The 22,186-nt window shown below is 33.7% G+C and overlaps 1 protein-coding gene and 1 non-coding gene across 2 annotated transcripts; one reads left to right on the top strand and one right to left on the bottom strand.

Moving 5' to 3' along the window:
* Positions 1 to 11,097: 11,097 nt before the first annotated feature.
* LOC121236241 lies at positions 11,098 to 11,204 on the top strand. The gene has a single exon (XR_005934682.1). It is a non-coding gene; the product is annotated as a small nucleolar RNA R71 (small nucleolar RNA).
* Positions 11,205 to 18,839: 7,635 nt separating this feature from the next.
* LOC121236023 (cytochrome P450 71A1-like) lies at positions 18,840 to 21,134 on the bottom strand. Its single transcript, XM_041132511.1, has 2 exons — positions 19,853 to 21,134; positions 18,840 to 19,759 (listed from the first exon to the last, which is right to left on the bottom strand). The coding sequence occupies exons 1-2, from the start codon at positions 20,792 to 20,794 to the stop codon at positions 19,142 to 19,144; spliced, it is 1,560 nt and encodes a 519-aa protein (XP_040988445.1). The 5' UTR covers positions 20,795 to 21,134; the 3' UTR covers positions 18,840 to 19,141.
* Between the last annotated feature and the right edge of the window lie 1,052 nt (positions 21,135 to 22,186).

Raw genomic sequence — 22,186 nt, 5'->3', positions numbered from 1 at the left:
TGAACTTGGGTCATTATAGCTTACATGACTACATTGGTTCTGTGTTTTGAAAAAGTGTAAAATGTGAAGAAAATTATGGTACGACAGATTTGTTTAATTGGCCAAGCTTGTTTGAGCTTTTATATGTAATCTCACCCTCTTTCTCACTGATTATATTTGCTGTCATTGTTGGTTTTGATTATATTTGTTGAAGCATGTACATTATTAGAGTTGAGATTGTATAATTGAGATTGTAATTCTTTGCATGCTAACATATTGTCATGTTTCCATCCCCATACTATGCAATGGCATTGTATTTGCTGAAATCTATCAACCTCCTGAATTTATATTGGACTTATAGAACAAATAGTAAGAGAACAAATTATTTGTTGGCTTACAAACTGCAGGACCTTAAACTTATAATATTGTAAGAGAACAAATAGTTTCAGGACCACAAGCAGTGTTATGCAAACTATTTGTTGAGTTACAAACTAGGAGCAGAACCCATACTGACCCAAACCCAAGACAAACTGTATATATATTATTTTGTTAAGAATATCTTTTATTAAACTAAATTGTGTCTTCATTATTTTGTTGGACTGTGAACTGTGGTGGTGCCTAAAAGGAATGTGTTGGTATTTATTTGTGGATTGTGTTGCACAATACTAATGTTCATTTTATATATGTTGGACTGGACTGTGTTGAGGATACTAATGTTGGACTGTGGATTGTGTTGGTGCCGTGTTGACCGTGTTGGTATTTATTTGTGGACTGTGTTGCTCAATACAACTAATTCATTTTATACATGTTGGACTATGGACTGTGTTGAGGATATTAATGTTGAGGATACTAATGCTTATTAACAAATAAATATTTATTTGTTAATTTTTATTCAATACTAATGGCAGAACTTTTTATTTATTCTTTTTATTTATGAAGTGTATTTGTAAAATATAAAAAGAAAAAAAAATTTGTCAAAAATTATTAAAATATATAATATTATATTATTATTTTCACTTGGCAATGGCTAGGCCATTGCCAATACTCTAAGACAGAAATTATTGTAGTGTCTTTGTGAGGTTTTGTTTCAAGTTTTATTCTCTTGTTCATTTTGACTTATTGTTTCAAGTCATTATAGTTTTCATTTTTCTGTTGTAATTGATGTTATTGGCAGCTTATGGAGAGACAGTCCAGTAGAAAATTTCCCCCCAATTCCATATTCAAGATGTGAAGACTAATGCATTTCGTTCTTTGTAAATTTATGTTTTAGTTTAATTAGTTGTGATGTATTAATATTTCTTTTGTTCTTTGTAAATTTATGATTTAGTTAATTAGTTGTAATGTATTATTATTTCTTTTTTTTTTTTTTTTGTAAATTAATGTTTTGCATTGTGATGTAACCACAATATTATTTATTTTACATTTTTATTTATTTTGTTCTTTAACTTTGTTTTTATAAAAATCTTATAAAAAGTGTTTAAATTATTTTTTTTTAAAAATCTGGGCAATTTAAGCATATCAGATTTTTTTTTTTTTAAAAAAAAGTGCTATAAAAACACGTTTTTGAAGTTTTAAAGTCTTTTTTAAAAAATAAATAAATAAATAAAACCGGATTAAATCCGGTTATAACCTAGATCTGGATTGAATCCGGTTATCCGCTCAGATTAATCCAGGCGGTTATCCGTCCATATTTTAGCATCCGGATTTGGATCCGGTTAGGGCCGGATATCCGGATCCGGATCCGGTTGAACACCCCTACCTTCATCCAAGTGTAGAAGCTTTACAAAAATTGGGCTTTTTGTTTGTAGACTAATTTCTAGACTAATGAATCTGAAAGAATGTCCTTTTTTGCACGAGTTTTTTTTGTATAACCTACATTATCTTTACATGTTGATGTGGGTGTTAGATGTTCATAATTTTTGCCTAATATTTTGTATTTGCATTGTAATCTTAAGGGTGTCAATGGTGATGAGGACAATGACGAAGGCGATATCAGTGACGATACCCAAGAAACTGGCTTTGCTGCAAAAAGTAAGGAAGATGGTTTGCGATTCCTTGCATTTTGTTGTTGCCTTTGATAATTTTAAGTGGTTTCTATTTTAAAAGTATAGCTGAAGCTATTTGTCTGGATCATTTTTTACTAAAAATACTTGAAAAAGTGCACTTATAAACAGAGAGAAGCTTGTACTAGGATGATTTAGTTTAATAAAAAGTAAAATATATTAAGTCATCATATCACTCAATGGAAATATATTCTTCTTGTTGGGTTTGGCATGGGTCAACATTCTTACAAGTGATTGTCATTATGTATGCTACAAATACTATGAGTTATCGCATCATATGCATCTTTTTAAAATTTGGTGAATTATGGAAAATATGTGTCAGCTAATGACTCATCAATAATATACTTTAATCATGTAAAGATATATTCTGGAAACCCTACGAACCATAGGGATGGGGTGGGTGGGATTGTTAAGCAATTGCACTAGTTTTTATCGGGAGTTTTTTTATACAATGCATGGATTCATCCATTCCTCTATTTAATCACTATATGTTTTAATTTTGATTGGCTGGCTAGTTGTAAAATGTGTTTTTTAATACTAATGGATAAAAAAACTGTACAAAACAATTCCATTATTTTTCCAAAAATAATGTTGAATTATTTCACTAATATGATTAGATTATGATCTAAATGTTCACTTATAAAAAGAAAAGATTATGTACTAAATGTTTAAAACATGTTATCATCTATATATTCCTTGTGTGCTAGGGTGTTGTCTTTTTTATAGATGGGTTTATGTGGGATGAGCTACGGGGTATGAAATTTCAAGATCTTCATAATCTTGTATCTAATTATCAGCTTATGTGATACTTGGATAATATATATATGGAGATCGGTTTATCTGATACATTAAAGATTACATTTATAGCTTCATTGTTTGATATCTTTCTTGGGTGAAATAAGAGCATTTACTCCAAGGAGAATCTTTTTTATCTTTTTCCGGGGGGGGGGGGGGGGGGGATGCTAAATCATCTAGGGGTATGTAGTATACCTATTTGGCTGTTACATTGATAGGATTACAACTTTATTAATTACAAATACTCTCTGTAGTTGCTAGGCAACATAAATTTTTATGGGAAAAGTTGGTGGTGTTGAGGATGACATGCATGAAGATAAGGACGAGGATGAACAAGAAGTCATATGGGGTTGTTATTCATAAAAAAAAAAAAAATGATTTTCAGTAAATTTTCTATATGTTGCAGACAAATCTAAGAGGTCAACTACATTTACAGAATAAGAATGTAAACTAAATGAGACTATCTACTACTTAAAAAATAGTTTAACTAGTGCAGTGCAGATAAGCTGAAATATTATTCAAGCCATGAATGTAAGGTTGAGAATTATATTAAGAGCAACTGAACTTACTCCTTATATATTTTAGATGTTTCCATCCTGAATTATATTTATTGAAATGATAAATTTTAAATAGTTATTTATTTAAGTAATTGACATTCAAAATCATTTATAGGGCATCATATCAGCATATGTGATTGAAGATGACAAGATCTAATTAGATCTATTAGATGAAAAACAGCAATTATCTTTATTTTTTTCTTTCTGAGTTAAGAGAGTTAATTAGATGATGAATGAGTAGTATTGAAAAAATATAGTTCCTAAACATAGGTTTACGTGTGTATAATTAGGAAAATTTAAAGGTTGAGGTAAAGAATTGGAGCTTTCTGTGTGATGGCTTTCTAAATCTGTCTTCTAAGTGCAAAAACTATCAAAGTAGTACATGGAGGAGTTCCAAGGTCATTTCCATAGGGACAACAGTATTCATGCTGAGCAAACATATAATGAGTTGCATTTTGTGCAATGAACGTGTTTGAGAAAGGGGTTTTTGCAAAGTTAAGGAGAGAAACAAGAATATATGCTTATGTACTAGTTTGGAGGGTATTGAGGAAAGGATGGTTATGATCTTTTTATAAAATGGTTTTCTAGGTGTTTGTAAATTGAAGGAAGTGAAACAAATGAATATTAGTGGGGTGTGTGCAGGAAAATTAGAAACTGCATAAAAATAAATACCAATGAAACAAATTATCAAGCACCTAGGATGCAAGTTTCACCTTTTCACAGATTGTTAATGAAAAATCCTCAAATCCCTATTTACTCAACCACCAACCCATTCGTAAGGATCATGATTGGAAAATATAATAAATCATGCACAAGTTATGTATTAGCCCAAATTCCCTACTGAGTTGCAAAGTTAGATGTACAATGAAAAAAGTTTATCAAAATCTTGCATCAGTTCAAGTATCAGTTGTGCCTAGCATCTACAACAGATCAAGATTCATGAGAAAGAATTCCAAACTTCTCTAAAAATAATAACATTGCAACTCAATAAGTTGTGAAATGGAACTCAATGGAAAAAAGAGCAAATCAAACCAATCTATTTCTAGGTTACTCTTCAAAACCTAGGCTTGGAAATTTAGCCTAACATCACTGAATCCAAACACTCCATCCACATTTTTTTAATCTACCCAAAAGAGATTGAAGAATAAAAATGGCCCAGATTCAAAAGAAAATGAAGAATAAAAATGGCCCAAAAGTTTGAAACAAAAAACCAAAAGAAAAACCAAGAAAGAGTAAAAAAAATCCCTTGAAAAGCTTGGCTTTATATTTTTCTCCCGTAAGCTCATGATTAGCTGGCTCCATTTCCCTTTCATGTTCGTACGTGCTTGCTCCTCTTTGGTTGTGCTCGTTTCTCTGCTACACTTCAGTGCTTAAGGCCAGCTGTGTGTGTGAGTCTGCTGCATCCACTGCACTCTCCTTTTTTTTTTTCATTCTGTTTTTTTTTCTTGTGTTTCAGATCCTTAGCCACGTTCCAGAGTCTTCCTTTTGAGTGTTGCACGTTTAGTTAATTATTTTCAAGAAGACCCCTGTGCTTCAATGTCCTTCTAAACTTGGGATGTCAGCAACTCTTTTCCAATAATACCCTACAATATAAAAGTAAGATATGAGAGAAGTAAAATTTGGGGTATTAATTTTGGTGTGGAACAGCTGCATTGTAACTCTTTTCAAGTGCAACATATCAGAATTTATCAATTGACTCAAGTATCATAATCTACTGCATAATTAAGTGCTTAACTCAATTTTTGGTTAAACAATTTATTCATTTAAGCTACTTAATTATGCAGTTTTAACACTTTATCACACCCTCCAACTAGGTTTTTTGCTAGTTTCTAGCAAATAATGCCAGAAAAAATGAAGGATCCAAGAGTGAGCCACCGAACTCAAAACTCTCTACAAAAGATCAAATCATATTGAGGTATTGGGCATTAGATTGTAGTCCGGTTAGGTTAGAGCTCAACACAAAAGTTTATAAAATTCTCAAGAACTCAAACAAGGAAAATGTATTTAAGCTGCAGATTTTTGAGTGGATCAAATGTGTGAACAGATTTCTATTTGTTGGTTTCCAGATTTCTCACAATAGTTTCAAAGCAACTTTTTCAAGAAAAACCAAAAGGTCTTTACTCCAATTCAAAACTATTATATTGGTGGCTTTCACGCTATCACACTTTGAAAGACCCATTTCTTTTTCTTTTTCTTTTATGTTTTTATTTTTTTAAAAGAATCTCGGTGATAGGCAGCATTTTCCAATGCACTTGCACTAATTGTTTTCCTTGATCTCTAGCCTGTCCCTTTTCTCAAATATTTTTACCTCCCATTTTTTTTTTACATCTACAATGAACCATACCTTAATGGCCTAGGAAAAGTGAAACCACTGATTAACATCAAACAAACAGAAAAAGAATATGCTTGTGTCTATTTAGGTCATCAATCAATAGCTTTGAAATACATTGCCTAAGTTTGAGTTGCTAAGACTATCATAAAGTCCTGTGTTGAACTTAACCTATACCAGTGGGAATTAGTGTAGCCCAAGACTGCAACTATCTGATCTTAAGTAAAAAAGTGTGAAAACAGTAACTTGGTAGCAAAAAGAAAAAAAAAATTCAGACCCCACAATTATAAATCCTGAGAGACTAATGGTATAAGACTCTCCATACCCCCAACTAAAAATGGGCAGTGTCCTCACTGCAAAACATGAATAAAACAAGGCATGAAAGAAAATAGGGCCGAAGGAAATACCTGAAATGGCTGAAGGGATCATGAAAGTAAAAATGAAAATAGAAAAAAAAAACAGTGTTGAACCTGAAAAGAGAGAATGAAGAAAAAGAAAAAGAAAACAAAAGAAAAGAAAGAAAGAAAAAAGAACATAGACGTGAAATAAACAACCAAAAAAGGAAAGAAAAAAAAAACTAAAGCAAAATAGAAATGAACTAAGGATCATTAGAATAAGTAGGATCTTCCAAAGGAATGGAAGTATCTTCAGGTGAAAGTGTTGCCAAAAAATGTTTAAGTCGTTGGTTATTTACTTTAAAAGTATTTCTATTTTGAGGATTAGTAATCTCAACAGTTTCATGTGGAAACACAGCCTTAACTAAATAAGGACTACTCCACCTCTATCTTAATTTGCCTGGAAATAGATGGAGGCAAGAATTGTAAAGTAAAACTTGTTCATTAGGCTCAAAAGTCTTTCTCTAGATGTACTTGTCATGTAACATCTTCATATGCTCCCTTGAAAATTTGAAATTGTCATATGCATCTTGTCTAAGCTCATCCAACTCTGAAATCTAAAACTTTTTCACAGAACCAGCATGGTCAATAGAAAAATTGAATTATTTAACAGCCCAATATGCCTTATGTTCAAGCTCAATGGGAAGATGACATGTTTTTCCATATACCAAGCAATAAAGGGACATGTTAAGAGAGGTTTTAAAAGTTGTCCTATAAGCCCAAAGTGCATCAGTCAGCCTTAAATACTAATATTTTCTGTTGGGATTGACTGTTTTTTCTAAGATGTGCTTAAGCTCCCTATTAGCTAATTTAGCTTGCCTATTTGTTTGAGTGTGATATTGAGTGGAAACCTTATGGTGTATACTATATTTTTTCATGAGGGCAACAAAGGGTTTGTTTCAAAAATTGGTTCTATTATCACTAATGATAGTTCTAGGCATGCCAAATCTAGCAAAAATATTTTCTTTCAAGAACTTAAGCAGTACCTTATGGTTATTTGTTTTACATGGAATGACTTCAACCCACTTAGAAACATAAGCAACTGCCACTAGGATATATAAATTACCAAAAGAAGATGGAAATGACCCCATAAAATCAATCCCCAAACAATAAAAAATCTCAATGACAAAAATGGGTTGTAAAGGCATCATGTTCTTCTTAGTGACTGCACCTAGTTTTTACATGACTCACAAGTTTTGCAAAAATTATATGCATCCTTAAACATACGAGGCCAATGAAAACCACTTTGTAAAATTTTTGCAACGGTTTTATGTGTTGAAAAATGTCCCCCACAATCCTCAGTATGACAAAAGAAAAGAACAACTTGTATTTCATGATCAGGCACGCATTTTCATATGATTTGGTTAGAATAATATTTAATCAAATAAGCATCATCATAGAAAAATGACTTTACCTCATGCTTGAATTTTCGTATGTCTTGAGCACTCCAATTGGGTAGAGTTTGTCTTGTCACAAAAAAATTAACTATGTCAGCAAACCAAAACAAATTTTCAATTGACATTAATTGTTCATAAGGAAAAGAGTCAAGGATATGGACAGTGTGCTCATTTTCAGCAAATGTAAGCCGAGACAAGTAGTCGGCAACTACGTTTTAAGCACAATTTTTGTCCTTGATGATAAGGTCGAATTCTTGGAGAAGAAGAATCCATCGGATCAATCGTGGATTAGCATTCATCTTTGACAATGGATACTTTAACGCTGTATGGTCAGTGAAAATAACCACTGGAGAATCAAGAATATAAGTTTGAAACTTGTCTAACGCAAAAACTACAGCAAGCAGTTTATTTTCTGTGGTAGAATAATTTTTTTGGGCTCCATTTAGAGTTCTACTTGCATAAGAAATGACATGTGAGAACTTATTTCTACGTTGTCCAAATACAGCTCCTATGACTGCATCGCTAGCATCACACATTATTTCAAAAGGAATAGACCAAATAGGGGCTGCATGATAAGGGTTGTAGTAAACGAAATTTTCAGCTTATCAAAAGCATTTTGACAAGAAGAGGTCCATTCAAAAGCAACATCATGCATAAGTAACTCACATAAAGGCCTAGAGATAGAACTAAAATTTTGAATGGACCTCCTATAGAACCCATCATGCCCAAGAAATGATCTGATTTCTTTTACTGTTTTGGGTATAGGAAGCTTGGAGATAAACTCAATCTTAGCATTATCAACCTCAATACCTCGGGACGAGACTATGTGACCAAGAACTATGCCTTGTTGAACCATGAAATAACACTTTTTCCCAATTGAGAAGCAAATGTTTCTCGTCACACCTGGCTAAAATAGCTTGTAAGTTAGTCAAATATGCATCAAAAGAGTTACCAAATACTGAAAAATCATCTATGAATACTTCCAAACTATTTTCAATCATGTTGCTGAAAATACTAATCATACATGTTTGGAAAGTAGCCGGTGCGTTACATAGTTCAAAAGACATTCTTCTAAATGCAAAAGTGCCAAATGGGCAGGTAAAAATTGTTTTCTCTTGATCCTTAGTTGCTATTTCAATTTGGTAGTAACTAGAAAATCTATCAAGAAAGCAATAGAAATCATGGCCAGTAATTTTTTCTAACACTTGATCAAGGAAGGGCAAAGGAAAATGATCTTTCCGAGTAGCGGCATTCAACTTCCTATAATCTATATACATTCGCCAACCAGTAGAAATCCTAGTGTGAATTAGTTCATTTTTCTCATTTTTCACAATAGTAAGCCTAGATTTTTTTGAAATTACATGAATGTGACTTACCCACTTGCTATCCGCAATAGAGTAGATATTCCCACATCAAGTAGTTTCAAAACCTCTATTTTTACGACCTCTTTCATGGTAGGATTTAGTCTTATTTGCATCTTCCTAGAGACTTTAGCATTTTCTTTTAAATAAATCTTATGAGTGCACACAAGAGGATTTATACCTTTTATATCCACAATTGTCCATCCAATAGCACCTTTGTGCTGCCTCAAAACTTCCATTAGTTTCCCTTCATTGTTATGAGTGAGCTGAGCTGAAATCACCACTGGTAAGGTGTTGTCAGGACCCAGAAATGCATACTTCTGGTCAGTTGGCAATGGCTTCAACTCTAGTGTTGAGATTTCATCTGCTAAAGGCTTCAAACTTGTTATCAATGGCAGTAGCTGCTCAACTTTAGGTCTCCATTTAGCTTCAAATTTATTTTCTACATTAAAAACAAGAAAAGCATCAGTGGGGGTGTCATTAGTGATGAGATCACAAATATTTTCTAATTCAAACAGTAGGTTAGTGGGTTGATATGCCAAATAGGCCTCTTCCTCAAGGATACTCTCTAGCAAATTGACTTCTTGTACATCTTTCAAGTCTTGAGGTTGCCTACAAATATTAAAAATGTTTAGTTTGAGAGTCATGTTCCCAAAACTCAATTTTAAAACACCACTCCTACAATTTCTCAATGCATTTAAAGTAGCAAGAAAATGTCTCCCAAGAATCACAGGTGCTTGAAAAGAAGATTTTGGTGTCAAGTGAACATCCAACACAACAAAATCTATGGGGTAAAAACATTTATCCACTTGTACTAAGACATCCTTAACAACCCCTCTTGGCATTTTGATTGATATGTCAGCTAGTTGTAAAATTATTAGAGTTGGTTTTAATTTCCCTAAACCAAGATGCTCATATACATTATAAGGTAGTAAATTCACACTTGAACTAAGATCTAACAATGCTTGACCAATTTTTGAACTTCTTATAACACAAACAATTATAGGTGAACCGGGGTCTTTATATTTTGGTGGAGTATTACTCTGAATTATGGCACTGACCTGCTTAGTAAGAAATGTTTTCTTTTGCACATTTAATTTTCTTTTAATAGTACACAAATCTTTTAGAAACTTAGCATATGTGGAAATTTGTTGAATAGTATCCAACGAAGGATGTTAATCCTAACTTGTTTGAATATTTCTAAAATTTCATATTAGTGTCTGTCTTTGTGCAGGCGAGCCAATCTTTGAGGAAAATGAGTAGGTATAGGACATGAAATCTTTTCAGTTTCATTTTTAGTTTCAGTTTGTCCAACCTCACTCTTTTCAGCCTCATTTTGTATAGGTTTAGAGACCTTACCAGCCTTGTCTGAACCTTGAGTTGGAATGTTCACCACCGTACCATTTCTCAAAGTAGTGACTGCCTTCACTTGCCTTATATTTGAACTCTGAACTGTTTTTTGAAGTGGCTGACTTTGCAAGGAAATTTTTCTTTTTCTTGGGAGCTCCAGGCCATAGTCATCTTTGTAAGTGTGCTTCGAATCTCATTTATTGCTTGAGAATTTTGGTTGTTTATTGTTGTTTGACCTTGCATAAACTGCTGCAAAAGTGTTCGATAGTCGATGCACCGTCTCCTCAAGTCCATTCTTTTGCATCAGAGGTGCTTGAATGAGTTGAGAGGGTCCTGGAGCCAAGGTTGTTGGAGTTACCTGCTGGTCACTCCTCCAAAAATTTGGGTGGCTCCTCCATCCTGGGTTGTTAAAATTAGAATAAGGACCAGAATATAATTTATGTATCATATTTACAACATTAGATTGGTCCAACAATACTTTTTTGAAAGCGGGGATCATGGGACATTCATTAGTTGAATGCCCATGATTCTCACATATGCCACACTTCTCAAAACTTTTCGGGACAACATGCACTCCATTTACTTTTTTCAATTCTATGGCTTCCATTTTTCTGGATAGCAGGTTAATATAGCACGTAAATCATCATCTTCTTTTAAAGTATATTTTCTATGACCAAACTTAACTTGCCTGGACCTATCATGCACATAAGTTGTGTCCCAAGATTGAGCATTTTCAGCAAAGTAATCAAAATATTTGAATGCTTCATCAAGCTCTTTGTCGAAAAATTCTTCATTACACATGGTTTGTATAAATTGGCGCATTTTAGGTGTCAAACTTTCATAAAATAAACTTATCACTCGCCAATTTTCATAACCATGACGAGGACAAACATTTAAAAGATCCTTGAACCTTTCCCAGCTTTGATAAAAAGTTTCAAGATCTTTTTGGGTAAAGTTCATGATTTGTCTTTTAAGTGCATTTGTCCTATGTATTGGAAAGAATTTATTCAAAAATTCAATTTGCATTTCCTACCATGTGCCTATGGTTCTAAGTCTTCATGAATTCAACAACGTTTTAGCCTTATCTTTTAAGGAAAATAGAAACAACTTTAGTCTATAACCTCTTTAGTGCATGTTTGGTCCATGAATGTAGAACAAACCTCTTCAAACTCTTTAATATGAAGGTAAGGATTCTCGGATTCCATGCCATGAAAATTTGGAATCAATGGAATCATTCCAGGTTTGAAATTAAAGGCATTTGCATTTAAAGGTTGGATTATGCATGAGGGGGTGCTAGTTCTAACAGGTTGTAAGTAATCTCTAAGTGTCCTGTTCTGATTTACTACTTCCCTATCATGATTCTCATTTTCAGTCATGGTGCTGTGAGTGTCAGAAGATGATTCAAGAGAAAGGGATGCAGAGTTAAAAGATGCTAGTGATTTTGTCCTAATTAATCGAGAAGTTTGGTCTCTAGTCCAACCAGTCATACAAACAAGAGCAGAAAATAAAGGAAAACATAAGACAAACAGAAATAAAATAAAATAAAATAAAAAGAATGTCACCCAAGCTGTGAAGAGGTTCATAGAACTACAAATGTCTTTTCAGTAGCAAGGGAATGCTCTGATAAACATCAGTTGTCCCCGGCAATGGCGCCAAAAACATGATGGCTTTCTAAATCTGTCTTCCAAGTGCAGAAGCTATCAAAGTGGTACATGGAGGAGTTCCAAGGTCATTTCCACAGTGGCAATAGTATTCATGCTGAGCAAACATATAATGAGTTGCATTTTGGGCAATGAACATGTTTGAGAAAAATGTTTTTACATAGTTAAGAAGAGAAACATGAATACATGATTATGTACTGGAGTGGAGGATATTGAGGAAAGGATGGTTATGATCATTTTATAAAATGGCTTTCTGGGTGTTTGTAAATTGAAGGAAGTGAAACAAATGAATATTAGTGAGGTGTGTGCAGGAAAATTAGATATTGCAGAAAAATAAATACCAATGAAACAAATTATCAAACACCTAGGATGCAGGTTTCACCTTTTCATAGATTGTTAATGAAAAATGCTCAAATCTCTATTTACTCAACCACCAACCCATTCGTAAGGATCATGGTTGGAAAATATAATAAATCATGCACATGTTATGTCTTAGCCCAAATTCCCTACTGAGTTGCAAAACTAGATGTACAATGAAAGAAGTTTATCGAAATCTTGCATAAGTTCAAGTATCAGTTGTGCCTAGCGTCTACAACAGATCAAGATTCATGAGAAAAAATTCCAAGCTTCTCTGAATATTATAACATTACAACTCAATAAGTTGTGAAATGGAAATCAATAGAAAAGAGAGCAAATCAAACCAATTTATTTCTGGGTTACTCCCCAAAACCTAGGCTTGGAAATTTAGGCTAACATCACAGAATCCAAACACTCCATCCACATTTTTTTTAATCTACCCAAAAGAGATTGAAGAATAAAAATGGCCCAGATTCAAAAGAAAATGAAGAATAAAAATGGTCCAAATGTCCGAAACGAAAAACCAAAAGAAAAACCAAAAAAAGGTAAAAGAAAAAAAATTCCTTTGAAAAGCTTGGCTTTATATTCTTCTCCCGTAAGCTCATGATTGGCTGGCTCCATTTCCCTTTCATACTTGTACGTGCTTGCTCCTCTCTGGCTATGCTCATTTCTCTGCTGCACTTCAGTGCTTAAGGCCAGCTGCATGCGTGAGTCTGTTGCTTCCACTACACTCTCCTTTTTTTCATTCTTTTTTTTTCTTGTGTTTCAGATCCTTAGCCACATTCCAGAGTCTTCCTTTTGGTTGTTGCACGTTTAGTTGAATATTTCCAAGAATACCCCTGTGCTTCAATATCCTTCTAAACTTGGGATGCCAGCAACTATTTTCCAATAATGACATGCAACATATAAGTAAGATATGAGAGGAGTAAAATTTGGGGTATTAACTTTAGTGTGGAACAGCTGCATTGTAACTCTTTTCAAGTGCAAAATATCAGAATTTATTAATTGACTCAAGTATCATAATTTACTGCATAATTAAGTGCTTAACTCAATTTTTGGTTAAGCAATTTATTCACTTAAGCTACCATTTTTTTTTTTTTTTACGGAAGAGCAAGTAGCCACACAGTAGTGACCCCTCCCAAGTTTATTAAAACCCTCACTTATAGATGAGGAAAACCGTGGTTACAAGCTAAGTATCTAGGAGAGCACTCCTCCCAAATACCAAAACCAACGCAAAACAAGACAAAGATCTAAACAGGCGTAAACAGTAAAGCAAAAATTCTAAATAAGCCTATTTGACGAACACCGAAGGATAAAATTCTAAACAATCCTTGTAGAATCTATTTAATCATGTAGTTTTAACACTTTATCACTGTGTAAGAGTCTTCTTATTAGATTGGCAGGGGTACCCTTTTGAAGTAATTAGTGTAGACATAAAGTTCATGAATTGATACCATTCCAAAGTTGGCATTTGGAAATTATTGTTAAGTCCTCCTGCACCACCCGAATTGATATATCGACATTAATGTCTAGTTCTTTTTTATTTTATTTTGTATTGTTTTTGTGGCATAGACAGTTTATTTATATTAGTGATGGGACTATTTTTGGCATTTCACAGCTGTTGGTTTGGGGTGTTTTATTGTTAATTATATATTGATTTGTCCGTTAATATGGGGGTGGGCCATTTTTAAAATTGAAATAGAATTTTACCCTGGCCTGTTATATTCTTCATGTCATAAAGAAGTTTCTAATTTTTACGAGACGTTGTCGTGTTCCTCTAAACTTTGCGATTTAGATTTCGAACTTTCTCACTTTATTTATTAGAAAGTATTTATTGTTGACTCAACGTCTCTGTGTGCCATCACACCTGGAAAAAAACATATTGCAGGAGGGAAATAGTTATTGTTTCTTGCTTCTTGATCATGAAGTGTTGGGATATAGTTAGCATGGATATTTTTGTTGAAGTTCTACGGATTTTTTCCAGGGTCAGCCTCGTTCTCTCTATTTTCTTCATCTTTATTAGATAACGTTTCTCAAATGCAAATTTTTCTTAGAATAATACTTTTTTTCTTTTTGAGAAATATCCCAAGTTTTGATAATGAGAAACCTTATTCTAATATTTTCTTCTCTTTGGGTAGGATTCATTGTTATAGCTGTAGGGATCTCTAGTTTTGTTTTCTTTTGAATTTAAGATTTGGCAGAGTATTATACTACCACATATTATGCACTACTTGTTTGACTATTTTTTAATGTGTTCTGAATGAATATCACTACTAAATGGATTTTGCAACTCACTTTAAGTTCAGTGCTGAACAGATATTGTCTCATTAGCAACTTGGTTCACTTCATTGGACACATACTTTAAATATTCTGAGGTATTTGTTGCTAAACAAAATTTTACCTTGGCCTGTTGCTGGTAAACAAAATGCGCAGCTTGAGGTATTTGTTGCCCTTTTTTAAGGGACGGGGTGATATTGGTTCCTGCTCTGTTTCAGGATTGAATGGATTATCAATTAGCTATCTTACTTATAAATGATTTTAATCTAATGACTTGCATAGCATTTTTAAATGATTTTTTTCTATAAGAAATTTTTTTTTAAGATGATGACATTGCATTGTCTCAATATTGCTTGGGAAAAAAGAGTATATATGGTTTTGTGAGCTTGTGTGGTACTGCTAATTATCTTATTGCTTCTTTAGTGTTTGGGCCATGCATAAGTGCGGTGGAGAGTGGGATTGTGTTGCCCCTACTGATATCCTTTCTACTTCAAATAGTTTATAGAATAACTCATAAACAAAGTGTCAATTCATTTTTGCCATGATTTTTCATGCAATTAATTTGATTCCATTGTTTATTGTTCTTAGGCTCCAGAGTTGCACATGGAGATCCACAAGTATGGGCTTGGTCAACAGACTATGGGTGGGCATCTTCTGCTTCTGCTTCTGTTAATGAAAAGGTTAGATTGTCAAAGTTTTCCTTCACTTTATAGTTTATGCAAGATGATTCTGTAGGCTGTAATTGTGTAGAGCCTATGGACTTGGCCCGAAACCCTTGTCAAGGTTGAACAAATCATTGACCAATGCCTTTCGTTTTTTATTCCAAAATTTCTAATAACATAAAATATTTCTCTAATCTTGTAAAGTCACTGTTGGCTTTTTGATCAGCAATTTGTTGATTGTGTTTGGATGTCAAATCTCTGTCATCTACATTAATTATCCAATTGCATTTTCAAATCTCTAATAGCTCTCTCTTCTATGTTCCCCCTTAGACCTATTTAATTAATTTAAATGTACATGAGTATGAGAAGGCAATGTTCAACCACCAAGCTTGTTTTTTTCCCTATAATTATATTAAATGCTGCAAATAAAGATTAAAAAAAAGAAAGAAGAAAAAAAAAGATTAAGTGGACAAAAATGATCTGATTTCCCATAACCTATAGGTGGATAATTAATGCAAGCTGCTGTTAAATTAAAATATATAAATCCCTATTGATCTAATACCCAGTCCTCTGCTATAAAGATCCAAATCGGGAATATCTGAGTGAGATTTGTAATTTTCATGATGATAAATTCATAGGGAGCACTTATAATATGAAAACTGGAGTAGGAGTTCTTGGATCTATTTATCAATAATTTGACTTTTAATTGTTGGTGGTACCTGTATCTCATTTGCTTTCTTCCAAAACTCATCATTTTCTGTGGGGCTAGAAGTCTCAGCCTTCCATTTATGTTTCTCTCATTTGTGATAAAGAAAGATGGATGCTCATTATTGGTTTAAAATCAAGGTTTGCCTTTATACTTCCTAAATTTTCGATTCAATCAAGCTTTCAAGATGTTGTCACGCACCATTTGCTATATGTCCCCCTTTTCTTGCTGGATTTTGGTGATATTATACCTAGACATGGTGGAATTACATATAGAATTAACTTCTAGGTAAGCACTGATGAGGTTTGGATCCAGCAGATTCCTATGAACTACTTAATTGTAGTATATTTTAGATATCTACTAATTGTAAGATTTTTTTATAAGTACGAATTATCCAATTTTTTATTATGGCTTCTCATAATTTTTCTTGTTCTACTCCTGGTTAATGTAAATTTTTTTACTCAAGATAAATTTGATTATCATCCCCAATGTATGTGTGATTATTCATAATGTCATTCTTGGCAGGAAATCATGATGTCATGCTTGTTTAATTGCTACTTGTAACCATAAATTATGTTTTACACTTAGAAACTTCTATTGAAAACCAAAAAAGAGATGTGAAAGATGAGTTTACCAGGATGAGCCTGAAACTTTCTACATAAAAATGTGTTATACGAATAGTTGGAAGGCTAGGTACACCGAATACTTTAGAAGCCAGAAGTAGAGCATATTTGATAACCCAGCAACAATATTGGTGAAGAATATACTGAGGTTGATTAAGATTTCATGCTATATGCCTGTAATGGGTTAGGACCCTAAGATTTGTGTACACTTTGCAATCCCCTTGTATGCTAGTTGACTAGTGAACAAAAGGATCCCAGCACATATTTGAGAAGTTTTAACTGCTTACAATATGAACTATTATATGGAAATAGCAAAGTTGGGAAATGTTTCCATTCCTTTCATGATCTTTGCCACCTAATTCAGTTACTATCCTATACCATGCAGTAGTATTCGTTAACAGAATGTTTTACTGTTCCAAAAGATTTGGTTACTTTGAGCTCAAAAGTGGTTTTACTCCATCAAGGAAAATGAAGGAAATATATTTTAAACATTTTCAATTAGACTGAATTCATTTATGTTGGGACCGACCAGATGATGGTCTTCGTTTGTTGTACTAGGGTGAAATTCGAGTGAGTGTGTGCAGAATGTATCTAGTTTTTGTGTTTTACGTGCAAGGATAATGTTTTTTGCAATTGTCACTATATGCAAGATGCAATATATAATCTTGTATGATTGGATAGGTTGGTGGACAAAACAGTTTCTGCAATTGCCATTGCATGAGATGCGTAATTAATTTTTATTGGCTAGGGTGGTGGAAGGTTTGCGAAGTTGAGGGTTTCCTTTGCTATTCAGATGCCAAGTATATAGGGAGGGAAAGTATGCAAGACGCAATGCACTTGGCAAATTTGGACATGTGGTATAAATGACTATGTACTTGATCTGTTGGTATCTTTTTATTTTCTCATCAAGTGCTGGTGTTTATATCTCTTCTATCATCACAAAAAAGATACTGGTTTTCTTAATTCCAATGGGAGAATTTTTTACATAAACCAGGAGATAACAACCTCTTTAAATGCTTATACTTTGGCACTTTTTTTCTCACATAAAATGGCAATGGTTATTAACAATGTTTTGAATATCGTACCAGATGTCGTACCGGTCAAGGCACTGGAACGAAATATTTCAGTACTCGTACCGTTTCGTGTACTGTTTCGGGGTAGTCGATATCTGAATAAATTATATATATATAAATATATAAATTATATTCCAAAATAATAGTCTATATATAAATACATATATATATAAATTATAAATAACCTAGTCTGAATTGAGAGTCAAAAAATAAGCTTGTAGTTTGAAAAAATGAAAAAAATGAAATAATAATAATAATAAAGGCCGAAATACAAGCAGATACGGCCGGTATTTGGGCTGGTATGAAATATATATGATACCTGTACCGGTCCAGTGGCCGGTATGGAAAATACCGATCATATCAACCGATACGGTACGAGATTAAAAACAATGGTTATTAATCCACATGCTTTGTAATCTTGGTTTTAAATTATTGCTTACAGAATGTATTAGGTAGTTGGAGTTCAAAACTTAAGTAGTTGCTTATAGAAAGTCTTGGTTTAAGATTATGTTTATAGCTTAGTAAATTTGTTTCATGTGGATTAACTTCTTTACCTTCTTTAAAGAAGTTAATCCACATTTATGATACTATAAAAATGTCACTTTGTCGTTGAAAATCCTTCTTTGCGACCATTAACGTACGTCGCAAAATATACTTTAGCGTTGAAAATTTTCAATGGAAAGTCAATAAATATTTGCGAGGACTTTGTGATTGATGAAAATGTCTAATTGCGGCGAAGAATGTTCATCGCAAAAAGTGTTTATGGTTCCCTTAAGCTTTTAGCGTCAAAGCATATATTCGTTGTAAAACAGGCTATTGCGGCAATTTTTAAGGTATTTGTGGCTAAAATTTGTTGCCGTAAATACATTTTCTCAACGATTTCTTATGATAATGGAACACACATTTTCGGCAAATTTTTAACTATTTCCGACTAACTTAATTGCAGGAAATAACATACTAGTTGCGACGACTTCCTTGGTTCGTTGATTTAAAAAAAAAAAAAAAGACCAAAAAAAAAAAACAATTCCAATGAATATGCGGCAGGCGGCGATTGAAAATTCGACCAGAATGAGCATTTCCAATGATGTTCCATAGTATTAGCAATGAAATGTGGTGCTGAAAAAAATCTTTTCTTGTAGTGGCTCCAAGAAAAACACATGAAAATTTCTCTGCCAAATTTTTCCTTTTTATTTATTTAAAATATATATATAGACGGTACATATCATTTTGGCCATATAAAGTGTACACTAAATAAAAAGGCAACCTTCGCCAGCTTAATTAATGGCTTAAATGGCTCCCAACACCTGAGCACAATTATTAAGAAAGGATCCCAAACTAAATTAAAAACAAAGAAAGCTTTTCATGCAAATACAATATTGATTGGGACGAAGCTCATGATCAACACTATCGTGATAACATTAACCAGAGTAAAAGCCGCAATCATGTGGCCGCCATCCATAACCAGTTGTCAGCAAATGGAGAATCGCCACTAGAGCAAAAGGAATATTACGTGCGTAACCAAAATCAATCTCATCTTTAATGGCTGGATGGATGGTTCAAGGAGAGTGTAGTGTTGGTACCAAATGAAGGGGAATTTTCTTACCCACAGTGAGCCCATAAACTTCTCCCATGTCCAAGCTGTCTTGCCCCTTTACACTAGCTGTCGGCAACCTCCAATCAAACCAACATAACATGTTGGCAATCACATACTCAACTGAAGCGAGAGCAAATGACAACCCTGGGCATCCCCTTCTTCCACCTCCAAATGGGAGAAATTCAAAGTCTTGGCCTTTAAAATCGATAGGGTTGTCAATAAATCTTTCGGGGAGAAACTCTTCTGGCCTCTCCCATATTTCAGGGTCCCTTTGGATTGCCCATACGTTGACATATACTCTTGTTTCTGAAGGTATATCATAACTTCCAAATTTCACCCTTGCTGATGTTTCTCGAGGTACCAAGAAAGGAACTGCTGGATGGAGTCTGAGCGTTTCCTTGATAATACATTTCAAGTAAACCATTTGATTGATGTCATTCTCATCTATCTTCAACTTGTTGCCCACCACTCTTCTCACCTCTTCTTGTGCTTTCTTCATAATATTTGGATTTTTTATGAGCTCAGCCATTAACCATTCCAAAGTTGTTGAAGACGTCTCACTTCCTCCCACAAACATATCCTGAAATTGTTGAAAAAGAAAACCTTACGCGTGATTGCGTGTTGGTGTGTGTGGATGTGTCAAAGTGTTTGAGAGAGAGAGAGAGAGCGATACCAGTAAGATTGCTTTGAGGTTGTCTTGAGTGAACTCATAGTCAAGCATACCGTCCTCTTGAAGTTGCAGAAGAATATCAACAAAGTCTTTCTTATAATTTGGTTGGTCAGGATCATGATCGCTTCTCATTTTCTTGTGTTCTTCAACAACTTGATGTAAAAATGGATCAATTTCTCTGACGACCGCTTTCAAACTTGGGATTAGTCCGGTAAGAACATCAATCCATCCTAGAGAAGGGAAAAAATCTCTGACGCAGAATGCTGTCAATAGCACCATTAGCCTTCTTGCTAGCTGTCCAAACCTACTCTTACCATCTCCTCCATCATACTTATGTCCAAGCGTACATCTAGAGACAATATTGTTTGAGGTTGCAAAGAACATTTCGCTTAGATTAACAGAAGTTTGTTTGAGGCACGACTCACGTATCCTATTTTTTAATAAAATAACCTCTTCTTCCCTTACATATTGGAATGATCGCACTCTTCTGAGGCTCAAAAGTTCGAGGACGCAGATTTTCCTTGCTTGTCTCCAATATTCACCATAGGATGCGAACGCTATGTCTGTACAACCATATAGTAAGATGTCAGCAGCTGTAGTTCTTGGCCTGTTTGAGAAAGTGATATCATGTGTCTTCATGACTTCTCTGGCCATATCTGCAGATGACACCACAAGGGATGGAGCATGACCCAAGTGTAAGAGCATTACGGGGCCATACTTCTTAGAAAGGGATCGAAAAGAGCGATGTGGGTGTGTGCCAAGCTGGTGAAGGTTGCCTATGATTGGCAGCTTTGGTGGGGATGGAGGTAAATTGGATTTGTCACTTCTGAGTATACGTTTAAAAACATATAGAAATGAAAAGATGAAAAGAAGAGATAGGAAGGGATTGACTGGTATTTTGTGTAGCTCTTGCCATGATTGCAGCAGCAATGGTAGCAGAGCCATTTCCTCTCAAGTTTTAGCACTGGCAGCCTGGCTCTTTCGGTGATATATATAATGGCTTTTAGTTTTTCAACACTTCACGCAATACAATATATAATTATATCTTCTAAAATAACACGATGCAGAATGACATAACGTAGGATGCAAGATGACAAGGGAGTCTTAGCGTCTTTTGCTAGCCCTCTTCACCTGGACACTTACAGTTAACATATTTAAATCCCCAATGAGTGTTGACGCAAAACTTGGTATTTCAATATGTGAGAATCATGTGGAGTTTTTTGATATTTCAGTTAAGAGTGCATTTATCTTTGGACAAAACTTCAGGTTTATGAGTAATGCTTTACTCTGTTCTAGTGTTTAGATACAAAAATGTATCTGCTCTATTTTCACTGTTTTTGGAAAACCTCCGGATTGGAAACTTATCTCAACTCAGCTCAACGCATCTCATCTTATCATTACAACTTTCTTAAATTACCACACAAAATATAATAAATAATTTAACTTTTTCAAATCTTGAAACAATAATAATATTTAAAAATAATATTCTAATAATATTTTATTCAACTCATCTAAAATCATCTTAACTAATTTTTTAATCCAAACTGGCCGCTGAAATACAAAAAAGCATCTGCTTTATTGCTCTATTTTCAGAATAAGTTTTGTCATCTCTAGTCACATGAACGGTGTAAAACATTTTAGTTGATTGTATTTAAATGATTGACCAATAGAATCACTTCTAATATATTATATCAAGATATAAGTGTAATCCCACGCAGCTTGTTTAATCTTCCATTGACACAAATAGAACATCATAATCATTTGTGAGTTTTGTTGTCTCTAGTCACATGAACAGTATAATTCATTTTAATTGATTGTATTTAAATGATTGACCTATAGAATCACTTCTAATATATTATATCAAGATATAAGTGTAATCCCCATGCATCTTGTTTAATCTTCCATTAACACAAATAGAACATCATGATCATTTGTGTGTGAAATGAGAATTTCTGTTTTTCAAAATAAGTTGTCTTCTCTAGTCACATGAACGGTGTAATTCATTTTAATTGATTGTATTTAAATGATCGACCTATAGAATCACTTCTAATATATTATATCAAGATATAAGTGTAATCCCACGCATCTTGCTTAATCTTCCATTGACACAAATAGAACATCATGATCATTTGTGTGTGAAATGAGAATTTCCACTTTTTAGAATAAGTTTTGTTGTCTATAGTCACATGAACAGTGTAATTCATTTTAATTGATTGTGTTTAAATGATTGACTTGTAGAATCACTTCTAATATATTATATCAAGATATAAGTGTAACCCCACGCATCTTGTTTAATCTTCCAATGACACAAATAAAACATCATGATCATTTATGTGC

This window comes from Juglans microcarpa x Juglans regia, chromosome 6D, assembly GCF_004785595.1.
Source record: "Juglans microcarpa x Juglans regia isolate MS1-56 chromosome 6D, Jm3101_v1.0, whole genome shotgun sequence".
In the NCBI taxonomy this organism is placed as follows: Eukaryota; Viridiplantae; Streptophyta; class Magnoliopsida; order Fagales; family Juglandaceae; genus Juglans; species Juglans microcarpa x Juglans regia.
This window is presented reverse-complemented; position numbering and strand designations above follow the sequence as displayed.